Consider the following 15,136-nt stretch of genomic DNA (forward strand, 5'->3'; position numbering starts at 1 on the left):
CTTCATGTAGTTTTGGTGACACGACTGTGTCACCCTGCCAATAATGACTTTGTCTGTCAGCGGATTAGTAAGAGTTAATTGACTGGAAACAGCTGCTGCAGCTCAGCAGAGCGGCGAGAGCGACGCAAAAGCGGTAAAGATGATCAAGAAAAACCTACAGAAGGAGGTGAAAGACGGTGAGCGTTCAGCGGTGATCGTCGCGGAATCACACAGTCGATTTAACCGCCACCTCAGACGAGTTCGTTTTAAAGTGAGAGACTGATTTATGCCATAGCACCACATATTTTACGACTACAGAGTTCAGTCTAAATAGATGAAGGACTTTTGCAGTCAACTAATTAATTTCACCTTCATTCCCCCGACAAAAGAGGTTCTTGGTTTCATAACAGGCTTTCAGTCACTGGTCGGAACTACTCTTCTTGAGTGATGCGGCAGATGATGCACGAGTCCTACTTCTGTTGCGCTAACGACACTAATCCCATTTTCTTACTCGTGTACTGTCTTGCTTCAGTCCACAGGTATCGAATAATGACGCAGCATGAGGCATGAACATGGTCTAGGTGAGTGGCCAATAAGAAAAACTCATCCATATAATGCATTGGTGAAATCTCATTAAAAGTGCACACCGGTGCTCCCAAAGTGACTTTGAATGTCACGTGGAATGAAGTGGGCACAATGCATACATCTGAGTGGCCTTGGCGGAGGATGATTTGAACCGTCATATAGCCTGGCTTTGAACAGGATTATCCTTCCGGTGGCAACCACCCTCCGGAGTGTTGACATTCAGCGGTGCTCGAGGACAGGCGTAAACAGCACGAACATCAGAAATATTGTTTTAATCGATCACCGGGCTCCAAAGAGGAACACCAGAAAGAGGGAGAGCGGTGGCAGCGTGCGCTGGTGGCCGAAGGAGGGAGGAACAGGTGGTGTAGGAAGACCATCAAGGCTGCACACACACACACACACACACACACACACACACACACAGACAAAAGAATCCTGTGCTGAGCCCTCGCAGTCCCACACAGACATGATCAATAATGATCAAGAGCATGAACAGTAACGGCTAAGTTGCATATCACTCCTCATAAATCCTCTGTGTGAATAGATTATTTGTATTATAATTCAGTTGACTGAAATTCAATCCAGTGTGAGTATTTGTATGCATTACAACCTACACACCAGTTAACAACTAGCTACAAATAGATATCAATCAGAGAGAAGCAGCGGTGACGTGCAGCGCAGCCTTGATACGCACTCGCACAGCACCGACAGACCTGGAAGTACTTTTCTTTTATCACAACTGAAAACTGCCTGCGGCTTTGAAAATGGCCAAACAACACACCATTAATTCCGATTTTTTTTAAAATCCCAATAGCCTGATTAATAAGAGAGAATGTTGGTGTTTTCTTTTTTTTTTCTTTTTACACAGTAAAACATTATGTGAATATAGAAAATAGGTCCTATAATAAAAGCCGGAACTTTTTATCTAAAAAACCAACACTCCCCCGCCTCCTCTTCAACCTGCATTCATCATTATTACTATTATTAGGAGTGATCGATCACTGATTTCCCTGTCTAATTACTAATCACGCTCGTGATCGGAGCTCTTTTGTGGGGGGGACTAGAAGAGCAGAGAAGACTCTGCACGCTGTCTCTCAGCTACTATTATCCTGCTTTGTACTTCCTGACTGCATCCCGCCCACGGAGCAGCGCCAACAATACAGCTGCCGTGTAAATAGTGTTTTCCAAAGCTAATGACGTCCGAAAAAGTGGGCGACACATCGGCCCGCTGAAAGGTCACGGCAGCGTGCCAGCACCACCTTAATCACCGCCGCCGAAAGCCTGATAACAGTTTGCGTCTTCCGCTTCCGTGACAGCCTTTAGTTAGACCTTGTGGCGCACAAAAGGGGGCATTATTGTGCGCGTTATTGTAGTTTTTGGGGTAGTCAGGAATAGCACCCCACCACCCCGGCCTGTCCCGCCCCCTTCAGCACGAGATGCGATGTAAACACACAAAGGCGTTTTCAGCTGGATTCACGTGGACAAGGCAACAATTAACCCCGCGCTCGCGAGCCGACAACCTTCCACGTGCTCCCCCTCTCACGCCTCCTCATAAACAGCGCGTGTGCCTATGTTTGCGTGCGTGTCGATGCGATGCGTGTGTGTGCGTGCGCGTGGAGGGGGGAGGTCCCACTTTGTCCCAAAACATCTGCCAAATAACACTTTTTACGCTTTCTCCCCGAAAAGCGTAACCACTTGCTCGGGTTATCGCCCCGCTTGTGCCCATTCTTTGTGACATTTCTCTACACCGGTAAAGAGAGGAGAAATAACCAACCTTTATGCATCCCCGTAAACCTGTCTTTCAGTACCGTGAGTTCGTATATCTTTCCGAATTCCTCAAAGAGGGGCTTCAGGTCTTTTTCCTCCAGGTTTCTGGGAATCTGGCCGATGAAAAGCTTGATGGCGTCGTGGTCCTTCATTGGAATGGTGTTCTGACCGATGGTGAGTCCGTTCATCCTGCCGGCGCTGTTCGTGGTGCTGAATCCATTCTCCTGCTGCACTCCGTTTGCAGTGACTGTAGCCATCTTTCCTCAATGGGCCGGCGAGCAACGCTCTCTCTCTCTCTCTCTCTCTCTCTCTCTCTCTCTCTCTCTCTCTCTCTCTCTCTCTCTCTCTTTGCACTGTGCACACTCCCCCCTCCGTTATATCTTCCTCTCTCCCCGCTCCTCCTCCTCCACTCCTGCACTTCCTCCACTTCTCTTTGCTTGTTTGGAATCAGTCTTATTTATTTAGTTCTTATGCCCTATACCTGTTTTCATTTCTAAGAGCCCCAACACACACGTACACACACACATACCATTCCACTCTTTTTGTGACGTCAACTCGCGCTCCCGTCTACGGAATCCACCCACGGGCTCATTTACATAATGAGCACGACCAGGGCCAATGGGAGCGCGGGATAGCTAAAGGCCCCCACAGGGCAGAGTGAAAACGCAAACATTTGCGTAGAGCAAAAAGCTTGGGACAGGGGTGTGTGCAGCCCCTGCTTTCTGTCAGGTGGTTTATATACGTTAATAAAAGCATTCTTATAGAGGACATTTTATCTTAAAATTATCTCCACTGTGCTGGCAACAACACTGGGTATGAAAAATTTCAATTTCCAACATGGACTACACAGTATAAGTGTGTAACCTACTGCATTTATCTAGAAGAACACAGCATTAATGCTTCCCAGTCAGATCTTTAGTTTTTTTGTTTTTAAAGCAGCAGGGCTATTTGTGGCTCCGACCAGCAGATTTGAGACATGTAGCCACAGTCCTCTCTCAGGAGGAATGGTCCTGCTGGTTTTCACAGGTACTGTCCAACCAAGCTTTTTGACACCTGGAGTCCCAGGTGCTGTCTGGAAGGGTCGAGAAACTGCAGAGCTGGGAGGCTATTCACCCCACATGTTTTTCACTGAAGAGTCCTTTAAAAATGAACATTTGCAGCTTTCATCAAGAGCCACTTGAAATGCTGGTGTAGCCCCTCTCATTGCCTCTCTTTATGTTCAGGTCTGATTGTACTTCAATCAATGTAGATGTAAAAAAGCTTCAAATCTTAAGTTTAATTTGTTTTAATGTATTTCCCCCCAACATACAGTAGCAACAGGTTCTTTCCTGCACAGCTCACATGCGTGCGTTTAAACGGACTATTTGAATTAGAAAATGGAAGCTCAGGTCAGGTGCTCGGATGAAAAGCATATTCAAGTTAATAATTAAAAAGCCACTGTGCTGGAATACAAGGCACTGCAGGCTTTGCACTGGCGTGCTACGTAAAAACAAACGTGCTTCTCAGTTTCCATTATGCAAAGACAACGTGAATAGAGAGAAAAGCACATAATGACACGGCACTTTTAGACTTTGGTTCCAAAGCTGCTGCGTGTCGCTGTCCGTGGTGCTGACCTGGACCGCTCCTCTCAAACCACAGCTGCAGTTTGAATTCTTCCATGTCCGTGTGGTAAAAATGCGCGCTTGGCTCCTCTTTACAGCATCCAAACCTCTTTGTCCTATACCTCACACGCAGAGTGAACCGTTCAACAACAACCTCTTCAGTGGTTTTGTTATTCATGCAGGTGAACATGTGCACCGCCGGTGTTGTATTACGTGCACAGTGTACCCCGCACACAGACACGTCTAATTAGTGCAGGGGGGAATATAACCTAAACACAAGGGCAGCCCAGCTCTCACTGATATGAGTAATTGTTCTTGCTATGATGACATTTATTTAGCTCATCTCATGTATCAATAATCAATTGCAGCGTGTGCAGCAAAGTCAGAATAACAAATGATAATAATGGCAGCATGTTGGCATACTCTATCCATCTCTCTATCTGTCTATCCATCTATCTAAATGTCTATCTATCTATCTATCTATCTATCTATCTGTCTGTCTGTCTGTCTGTCTGTCTGTCTGTCTGTCTGTCTGTCTGTCTGTCTGTCTGTCTGTCTGTCTGTCTGTCTGTCTGTCTAACTTAGTTGACCACATTCTTTCTTCCCCACACAGTGATGCAAATTTGACATTTCAAAGCAATTTCTCTCAGCTGATCGGTGTTATCAGAGGGACAATCACATCTGTCAGAAATAAAAAGTGGGCAACCTTAAAAAAAAAAAAAATATATATATATATATATATATATATATATATATATATGAGATTTTTTTTGTTTTTTTTATGACTACCAGCTGTGATTGCGCTGATCACTTTAGATTTTTTTTTTTTTTTGCATGTGCACGTGCATGTGTGTGAGAGAGTGGGGGGAGGAGTCTTTGGGGATAGTTGTAATCTGAGAGAAACTAACAGTAACATCTGGCACTATGTTTGCTTTGTTATGAATATTTATTGTGTAATTTCACCGCGTCTTTGTAGACCATCTCATAAAACGCTTTTTTTTTCTTCTGAAAAGAGATCAAACTACAATGGGCCTCCCTTGTCAATGCCATCAGGGCCATTCTTCTACACAAAGACAGCTAATTCAGTGCCAATGCTGCTTATAGGCTTTATTATTGTAGTTTCCTTCTACTGTGGGATAGTTAACCTGCACAGCTGCAAAGACTGCCAGGAAGGAGGAAGCGCAGGTACCGCGTGATCTCTTCAATAATGCCTGTGCCTGAGCGTTGTCTTTGTTCGAGCACAGGCAAGCGTATCAGAAGGGTTGGACGGGCCTCTTCTTCTTGTCTGTGCCAGGCTCAGCACCTGTACGGTTGCACAGGGTCAATCTCTCTCCTTTCAGACAGAAGAGGAGTGCGAACAGATCCAGCTGTATGTGTGAAGTGTTGAGGAACTTGAGAAAAAAGGCTATGAGAGCCCAAAAACCCCTCGATTACCTAGTACACCCAGAGACAAATTATTTTAGAATTATTTTTGGAGAGACCCATTAGCGCTAAAAAAAAAAAAAGAGATGTTTTTAGATGGGCAACAACATTAAGAATCTGGTGGGACCGACGAAGAAGCATGACCATGGAAACCAATTCCCAGACGAATGCAAAAGATATTTAGCCCAAATATTTCACCTGATACAGCTGGTGGGTTTTTTCTTTTCTTTTCCAGACTGGGGTGAGGACCATTTCTGTTTTTATCACCCAAATTATTCACACCAGTGTCAAGGTGACTCGTTGGAATATCCAACTAGCTTCAAACACGACTAAAAATATAGTCTCTCAAAGGAGCAAAACCAGTGGCATAAGTCAACCATTGTGCAGAACAGCTTGCTGTCATGGACAATTCCTTTATACTGTGTGTTCATTATCCCCTTAAAGTGGGTATATAGAGTGGGCCAGGTGGAGCATAGTCATGCATGAACGTATTTCACTGTCTGTTTAGTAGACTGAGTCCAAAAGAGGAGCAGCATTGATATTCATGGTGCAGTCAGTATGAGGTGTGACAGCATTTTTTTGTGTGTGTGTGTGTGTGTGTGCGTGTGTGCGTGCGTGCGTGCGTGCGTGCGTGCGCGCGCGTGTGGTAATACCAGAGCAGCCTCAAACCTCAACTGCAGTTTCTGCCTCCAAGAGGGGCTCATTGTTCCCCTCGCATGGACCCTGTAAGATAAAGAGCCACTCACTCAGGAGCTATAATTTTCTCTTAAAGCACAATTCACTTGCCAGTTCATTTGCTTTTGTGCTGCAGGGGAAATGCGGAAGCGCTTGTTGGTCGTGTCAGAACGCCGTGCTGGGACAAATGAAGTTTTGCTCATTTCTGTTTTTGAAAAGGTAGATTGCATCTCTTTTTGAGCTGCCGCTGGTGTACCGTTGAGTGATAAGCACCGATTCTGCTGCCTGTTTAAAGGTCTTCCAGAACACAACGAAGGGAATACGGGAACAAAAACAAATAAGAAGTCAGGTAGACCGCAGTGAGTCATATCTCTAATCTCACTTTTTGACAACTAATGAATATCTGAAAACACTGCAGAGCCTCTCCTGAGCAGGGTTCACCTCCACACTGCCGCTGTAGACAGGCTGCTGCTGCAACCAGAGCAGGACTTTACAACAATGCTGAAAAATGGTCACAATAACACGTCAATATAAAATTATGTAAGGAGCAGTCTCGTGAATAATACAGAAGGATTCTAGGAGTCAAATGAAAGATCTTTAATGTCATGTAATGTACTACATATTCATGGGCCATACAGGCAGTCAAATTAATGTTTCTCTCTCAGCACCAACAAGTAAACAAATAATAAAGAGGTACTCTTGAGCAATGAGCTGGGCCCTATAAGGGGTGTACCTTGCCTTCACACATATGCAGCTGAGATAGGCTCCAGTTCCCTGTGAGCCAGAGATGGATATAGATATGAAGTAAAAGGAAAAAGATTAGGTATGTAAGAAAAATTGGCTCTATACAAAGTGGTGCTGGTGCAATTATTGTAATAATAAAGTAATTGAAATACTAAATAATACATTACAGCATTAATCTTACTGAGTTGTTTCACTTTTCCAAAAGTCATGATATATCAACTGTGCCGGCACACAAAGCTGCAACTATTAGATGAGCCTGGACGATAGAGACAAATTTATTAGCATACATGGCTTAGAAATAACCTGATTAATTTGAATTGAATGATTTTTTTTTCTTTGGAGAGTGATGACAGGAATGTTATTATCAAATGCAAATTAAGTGTATGTAACAAGACTTTCTCCCACTGTGAAAACCTTAAACCTTCTGAAACACAACCTGAAACGGACGTCAGTAACGAGCCCTTTACAGCCTCAAAGGACGGCTGTAGTAGAGCTAAAAAGAAAGGCTGGGTTTTAATTGTGGGGAACCATGACAAAAAGAGGAGAGCTAATGGAGCTTGCAGCTGGATATGCGTAGATCCTTCAAACAGATAATTGGGGAAGATACAAATCAGAGGCAACAGAAAAGTCTCGGGTTACAGTTACAATGTTATTAGAAGCTATCTGTAATTCACTGGTTCCGAAAAATCCCACCTGAATACGTGCTAATTTTATGGCCAAAGGATGCTAATACCATGCTTATTTGAAGTAGCAGGGGGCATTTATGACAGCTAATTTAGTCATTTTCATTAACTAAGAAAGTAACTCAGGACAGCTATCCACCCATGCAGGGGTAGCAGGGCCAAGAAGGTATTATTATGTCAATATTGCTCTGACAGTGTTGTGATTGGCCAGGGGATTGATGTAATTAACAAGTCACGAAAACAACAGCTTTCAGAAAACTCTAACCCGCCATTTTTTTAAATCACGACAGTGTGTATTTCTTCATTTTACAAAACAATAGTCCAACAAGGATTTACAGATGCTTGTGGGCTCTGTGGCAAACGAGAGAAAATGGAGCTACATGGTGAGACTAGAAATGAGGTTTACTTGGTGGACCCTGATAGGTGCTCAGAGGAACCAGTGGATGTAAATGCGATATTGAGAAGTGCTAAAAACACCAAAGATGGTTACCGGACTATTAGAGAACAAAGTGGCGCAAACGGGAAAGACTGGGAGTTTTTTTTATAGAAAGGACTGGAAGTGGTTCAATCAACTGGATGCTATTTACAGTGCCGACCTTTGGAGAGTTGCTTCGGCTTGGCCACAGAATTTTTGGGAACTAGAAAGAGGCTTGGAGCATTCTGATGCTTTCAGCATTTTCACAGTACTTATTTCATTCATGTGATCTCATGTTGAACACACATGTATATTTAGAAATCGTTTTTTGTTTGCAGACATTGAGCTGGCTAGTTAGCCACCATTGCTCCACTTGTATTTTGCAACTGATGAACAAGTTGTGTTTCCATGTCACATGAATCGGGATAGTTTCAGACTGCCTTTTTATGGAGATCCTGTCCAAATCAAAGAAGAACCATAGTGCTGCTGTATCGTACAATGTCGCATCGAACGGTGGAGAGCCGATAGAGGGTGGTGGAAAAGCACTTCCTGTCATAGACAGTTTGTCTCTTGAAGAGTCTCCCATGATAAATTGGCTGTGGGAGAAGGGACAGAAATGGAGCAGGTTAAGAAGACCCCGAATGATGAAGAAGACCAAAGATCAGTGAACTCTGAGTTCACAGGACCCGACCCTGGAACCAAGCCAGTTGGCAAGTACCTGCATGACTGGGACTTCGGCCATTGTGTCTCATCAGGTTCCTCCAAAAACAGACATGGGTCTGTATTCCAAGGGACTCATCACCCACAGGACAAACGGGGGTTGGGGGTTTTGTGCACTGACCAGCCGAAGAGGGAAAAGATACAGCTGGTTCTAGAATGCCAACTCGTTGATGTTGCTGGGAAGGAAGCCTGGGAGATCCCAACAAGGTTTACACTACAGCTCATAAAGCATCTATACATTTTCTCATGAACTATGTGAAACAATGTTTTATTCACAGATGAAGATTCAATCCTCTAACAACCTTTATTGGTCAATCTGGTCAAAACAAATTTCTGATTGTACACAAAAGAAAAAAATCTATCTTAAAACAAAATTATTCCAATTGTATTGATGTAGGCCCACTCACCTAAATATATAGCTTGGGCTCTGTAACCAATCTGCTCGAGCAGAACTGAACTCTTTTCATTGCTAGAGCTGCTGCAGGTGAGACATAGAGGACATGAGTGAGTCTGCTAATAGCTCCCACCACTAATACCCTAATATTCTACTAATAGCACTCTAAACTCCAATGTCCTGTCATCTCCATAACAAACAGAAGAAAGTAGCAGTATATGTTTTCACAAGTGAAGGGAAAACAGAATGGGCGACTGACAGACTGATGCAGAGTCTGCAGTGAGGTGCAGTGTGCATGTGCTGTGTGCACGTTTGTTGTGGCAAAGGCAAATGTTTTGGTCAGTCTGTGTTCCTCTCCTCACCTGTGGTCACCAGCAGTGCAGGTAGCGGTCCACAGAAGGAGATCAGAAACACAAGCTGCTGTCTTTCCTCTGAATAGTGGCTGGGCTCATTCTTAGAAACAGAATAACAAGCTCAGACATCCAAGATACAGTTAGAGTAGAGCTCCTCTATGTCGAGAGGAGCATCTGGTCAGGATGCTTGCATGATGTTTCAGCAGAGGGGTTTCTGGCACAAAAGGAATACCTTGAGGCAAGTCCAAGACAAGATGTTTCCTATGTGGGCCAGGAGCACCTTTGTTTTCTACTGGAGGAAGTAGGGGGGGTTTCCTACTTGTGTGAGTATATTGTGTTCTTTGCTTCATGCATGCACAGAGTCTCTTATTTCCCCTTCCCCAAGGCTGTTGTTGAAAAAACTTTTCACTTTTCTGTATAAAAGACTATATATGGATATATATTTTTGTCTTTTTTTCTTCAACGCTATGTCCCTCATAGGGAGGGCGCTGGAGACTATCCCAGCTGCATATGGGTGAAGCCAGGGTTCACCTCTGAATGAGTCGCCAGCTCATCGCAAGGCCTTATGGGCGCTTGCTCAAGGGTACCTCGGCAGTACACTGAGGGTGCCCTGGCACCTCCCCCCCGGGGCTTGAACCGAGAACCCTCTGCTTCTCTGCACAGTCCCTTATTTCCCTACAGACTGAACCACCACCGCCACCTATATATGTGGATATTTATGTCCATTATTTATAACGGCACTCCATATAAATTTTTAAAACCAGTGTCACAGGTGTTGCCTGTCTGGTGTAGAATCATGAAAAAAGGCAGTTTTTCCTTTAACTGCTAAACATCAAGGTATAAAGAATTTTCAGTCGTTTAACTGTGTCCTATAAAACAGTATTATTGTATGGAGTCTATTCAATGTAAAATGTGTCACTTTTAGCTGGTCTAGCTGTATCTTACTAAGTTGACGCATGCAGCCAGACAAACACACTGAAGCCCGGAAAAGTGCTTGCCTGCGTGGAATTTTAAAACTCTTCGGTACTAGTGAGACTGCAGCAGGACAATTACACCGCAGTTAAAAAACAAACACTCTGCCTCAGCAAAATGAGATGTAAAGCTTTATTGCCGTGCCTGTCATGAGAGAAGCTGACCTGTGAGTGCGGAGGTGGTGAGGTCAGGGTATGCTGGGATCTGGGGAGGATGAGCCTGAGATTTAAAACAACCCTGGGGTTCCTCAAGAGGGGAAAGTTTTCCCAGTTAAGAAGGGGGAGTATAGGGGTTTACAAGCAGAAAAACTGGAGAGTTCTCGCCTCTGTACAGTGTGTTGTTTGTGTGGTATTTGGAGTCTTAAGTACAAAAAAAATGGTTAGAAACACAACCGGGTAATAACCTCTCATCTCGTGACCGAGTGCGCCGTCACACTCGCACCAGCAGCCCATTGTCCTTAGCTTAGCACAACACTGGAGACAATTGGAAAAACAAAGGCTTGGCTTTTGAAGAAAAGGTGACAAAATGCATCAGACGCAAGTACTGACACTATAGAATCTACTTTTAATGGAAGAAAAATGACAAGTTGTGCAATGATAACATCCTGAAGCATGTAGGCAGACAGTGTTCAGGGTTAATATTCATGCTTATTAGAGCTGCAGACTCCAGCTTGCTGTTTATCTCACAGCCATGAAAGAGGTTTTTACTATTTACATGAAACAATAAGAAAGAATTCTGAGCTCATTTCTTAAAGGATATGATATAAAACATTACCGCACATGCGGGCTGATATTGAACACCCTTCAAGCAAATTACATATTAAAGTTACCAAGAATGGTAATAACCATTTCAAAAGAGTTTAAGGTGTCCTTCAATTTGCAGGACTCTGTGACATTTATGCAGATTGCCAAGCCTGAGCATGTCTGTTTTTGTAATGGGCAGGTTTTTATCTGTAACCCTCCGATGAATGACCTTTATTTGACAAAATCAAGGCACCTTTCTTTTATAGTGCAACCAAAGACAATATAATGGGTTTGGACTATAACAATTATTGGCATTTCAACAGCTTGATGAGAAGAGACATTTCAAAAGCTGTAGTCATGAGTGTCTTTACAATAAACACCCCTCTGAGCTTGTCATTACCAACAATAACATCAGTGCAATGCCATCACCATTTGAAAACATCAGACTGAAATTGCTGTTTCAATTTGCCGCAGCATGCTTTAACAGATGTTTTTTTGCATGTATGAAATTAGAGCAGAGTGAAAAATAGATATGCCACTGTGTCCTTGGATTTCATATCAATAGTTTTGTTTTTTTTTAATGCCAAGCAAAGGAAGGGGCCCCTGAAAGCACAGAAACCATTAACATTATGGAAATTAGTATCAGTTATCTGTTCATGATCATCATGACACAATAAAAAATCTAATTGTGAGGAAGCATGATTGAAAGATTGGCTTAGTAAATGCCAATAAAGAATATGCCCTTGTGCTTCAATGGTAAAAAAAAAAAAAAAAGTAATCTTCTCACTTATGGCAGTAATCTTCCAGATGATAGCTGCATGTAAATGTGCAAGGATCTGTACACATGGTGCAAGTCAAGAGACCTCAAACTGACAAAGCAACAGCAAGAGGTAACCACATTAACAGCGAATGAGACCAAAAAAACACGTTTGGGGTAATATGCTGCAAAATGTTTTTCTTTTCATTCTCCTTTCCGTTAACTTCTTTGTCACACATTTGAACTACCTCCCATGGAAGTAATGACTTTACTGCACCTTTACTGCATGATATATGGTTTTAAAAAGAATATTCAATATAGCTTTTTCTTTGTGCTGCAGTGACTTAACCTGCAACTGATTTAACTTGAACATGTGTGTTTTGATTAGCAGCCACAAATCATCTCTTTGTTTTGATGGATGTAATATACTAGCATATTTTCCTTTTAAATTACAAGGTAATAAGTGGTGGAAAGCACTTACACATTATTTTATTGTAATGCACAGGTAATATGCTGAAAATGCATAGTTGTCATGATAATCAAAGAAGGGAGTGAAATTATGTCAAATAGACCAGGAAATAGTACATTAGAGAGGCTCTGGGGAGAAAGGCTTCTTAATGTTATGACCATATCAAAGTTGCAGAAACCGCTGTTGTTAAAATCACCAACAATCTACTTATGGCTGTTGACTCTGGCCTCTTCACCATCTTCATCCTCCTCCATATGATTGAGGCCTTTGACACAATCTCTCCCGCCCTCCTGACAGCCTGTCAGGCATAGGACTATCAGACACTTCTCTTCACTGGTTTGAATCTTATCTGGTTATAGCCAATCAGTCCAACTCAAAACATTCAACTCGCAATTTGTCTCTGGTGTTCCTCAAGAGTCAGTTCTTGGTTTCCTACTGGTCAATACCTACCTCTCTTCTATTGGCAATATGTTCCAAAAATCTACCATGTAATTCCACTGCTCTGTAGATGACACCCAATTCTACATGTGCACCCCCTAGCCACTCATTCAGGTTCATCTTCCTCCATTCTACTCGCATCTGCTCATCTGTCCACATGGAGCTGAGAACCTTCAGCTACAACTCTCTGAAACACTCTGCAACCAGACATTAAACACTCAGATTCCGGTGGCTTAAATTAAACTTAAAACATACATTTTCAAAGTGAAGTCCTCTATTTAATGTGTTCATTCAGCTCTTGCATCTTATTGCGATATTATGCATTTAATTTCTTTAACCTATCAGTTTTCTGTGATTGTGTTATTAGTAGTGATTTGTAAGGTAACCTTGAGTGTCCTGAAAGCCTTTTAAAAACATATCATTACATCCTTTCAGTAATAAAGTAGTTTATCGAGAACAACAAAGCCTCTATTTTGTTATCTTTCTTTGTACTAGTTTATTTGATTTTGCACATCTCTCTGTGGTGTTTTAAAGTTTATTTTCTCAGTCTTTCTGACAAAAAACAGGTAATGTTCAGTTACAGGAGGCAGGAGATTACTTGAAAAAACCTCTGGCTTCATTTCTTTAATCCCATTTCCTATCTTTCCCACCACTATATAGCACAAATGCTTTAAATTTCAACAAACACCTTCCCACATTTCTGACTGGATGCTTAGACTGTGCAGCTCCTCAGAAAGAGCACTGGGAACCAGAGATCCCTCAGTCCTTAACAGTCCTCAAAAACCTTTAAAATCATACATTTTAAAGTGAATGGCCCTGTTTCCTACAGATTCCATCTACAGTATATGGCACCTCTATTTATTTGATTGCCACAGGCAGTAGCTTCACTGGATCTCCCCTTAGCTACACCAGAAACACACACACTCATTGCTAATAGGCATCAGTATAGCACCTCAGAGTTGTCATCACAGTCTATTTTTACTTTGGTGAAGGCCTGGCAGGATCAGCAGCACGGCTTTTGAAGTTCACGCAGCTGAGTCACAAACAGAGCTGCTTCACAGAGCCTACACAACTAGTTCACAAGCTGTTCTGTCGCAAACTTTGCCGTTCTATCACACCACTTTGGTGAGACAGAAATAACGTAACATGTTCTCAACTAAATCTATTTTTCATTAGCTTTTAGCACTGTGTTGCGCAAGCTGTTTGATATCAGCAGAGCTGTCTTTTGAGCTTTGGTGCCGCACATCAAAAGTCCTACAACTCTTTACAGCTGATAAAACCTTTAGAGGATCCTTTCTTGTATTTGATTTTGGGAAAGGGAAACACCAAGGAAAGATACGCATATGAACTAGTTTATGGAAGCACATGGATATTTGGCAGTCGATGCAACTGCAACTTTTAGATGTGGTGATGCTCCCACACAAAATGTGCATAAAGCTGCAAGGGGTAAAAGTTCCTCAACACCTTTAGTGGGAGGAGGTCGATATGCTGCCTGGCCTTCTTCAGAGTGGCGTTAATGTGATGAGTCCAGGACAGGTCATGTGAGGTGGTCACTTTGTTTTGTGCCCACACTTTCTACCTTAGCACCCCTGATGACAAGTTGATGAAAGTCCCTGTGCTGCTTCCTGCTAAAGTGGTTGTGATTGGGTGATTGGGCAACTGAGAAACATCCAACCTTTAAAATGCCGCTAGAAGGACACCCTGGCTATCTCACCTAACCTCCTCCCAGCACACATATTTTGATCAGTAATATATTAACAGTTCTTATGGTACTAGATCTCCAGTGTCTGTCTCTGTGAGGATTGGTGCAACAACATTAGTGTTGTTAGCAAATGATAATGTTGGACTCTGATGTGACCTCGCAGTCATAGGTGGCGAGGGGAATACAGCACATGGGCCCAGGGGGATCTGGTGTTGAGGAGGGTATGAGGTGATGTGAGGTATGTGTACCACCCGTGGTTTACTGCTCAGAAACTATGTTGTGTTAAATGCTGAGTTGTCATCTCCAAACAGTACACTTACATAGTTCCCTCTTATCAGTGTCCATGTGAGAGAAGGCCTTGTAGAGGAGTTTGTTCACATGACAAAAGGAAACAATGTCTGTTATACTAACAAGGACGCCTTTGCAATGGCAATGAAAGAAGGTTTTAGGGAAAACATTTTGTCCTGTGCTTGCAGCTTCAAAAGTCTGATGGTGGTTTTGAGGTTAAGGTTAAAATGTGGTTCAGTTAAGTTTAGTTAAACTTAACCCAAGCATAAGAGTGTGTCTAAAAAATTACTTCAGAGAAGTATGTAGGTGTGTGTTGGTGGTGTGTTTGTGTATTCTTTATATTTCCTCACAACACAAGTACAGTATGTAGAATTGAAATCCACCTCTCTTTAGATGTCGGAGGACCTCAGGGGCTCACTGTAATATTGT

General features: G+C 42.7%; 1 protein-coding gene across 5 annotated transcripts in view; it reads right to left on the reverse strand.

The window, feature by feature from the left end:
* celf6 (CUGBP Elav-like family member 6) overlaps positions 1-2,631 on the reverse strand; it is a 111,679-nt gene extending 109,048 nt beyond the window's left edge. For 2 of the 5 annotated variants that reach the window (XR_003890496.1, XM_029846291.1), the window contains exon 1: positions 2,339-2,630. Coding sequence is in view for 4 of the 5 variants with exons in the window: in XM_029846291.1 (XP_029702151.1) it covers positions 2,339-2,588 (250 nt within the window). In the remaining variant the exon portion in view is untranslated. Of the gene's footprint in view, positions 1-2,338 lie in introns of all 5 variants that reach the window. The other 3 variants (XM_029846289.1, XM_029846290.1, XM_029846288.1) reach the window with 2 other exon arrangements.
* Between the last annotated feature and the right edge of the window lie 12,505 nt (positions 2,632-15,136).

Source organism: Takifugu rubripes, chromosome 13 (genome assembly GCF_901000725.2).
Source record: "Takifugu rubripes chromosome 13, fTakRub1.2, whole genome shotgun sequence".
In the NCBI taxonomy this organism is placed as follows: domain Eukaryota; kingdom Metazoa; phylum Chordata; class Actinopteri; order Tetraodontiformes; family Tetraodontidae; genus Takifugu; species Takifugu rubripes.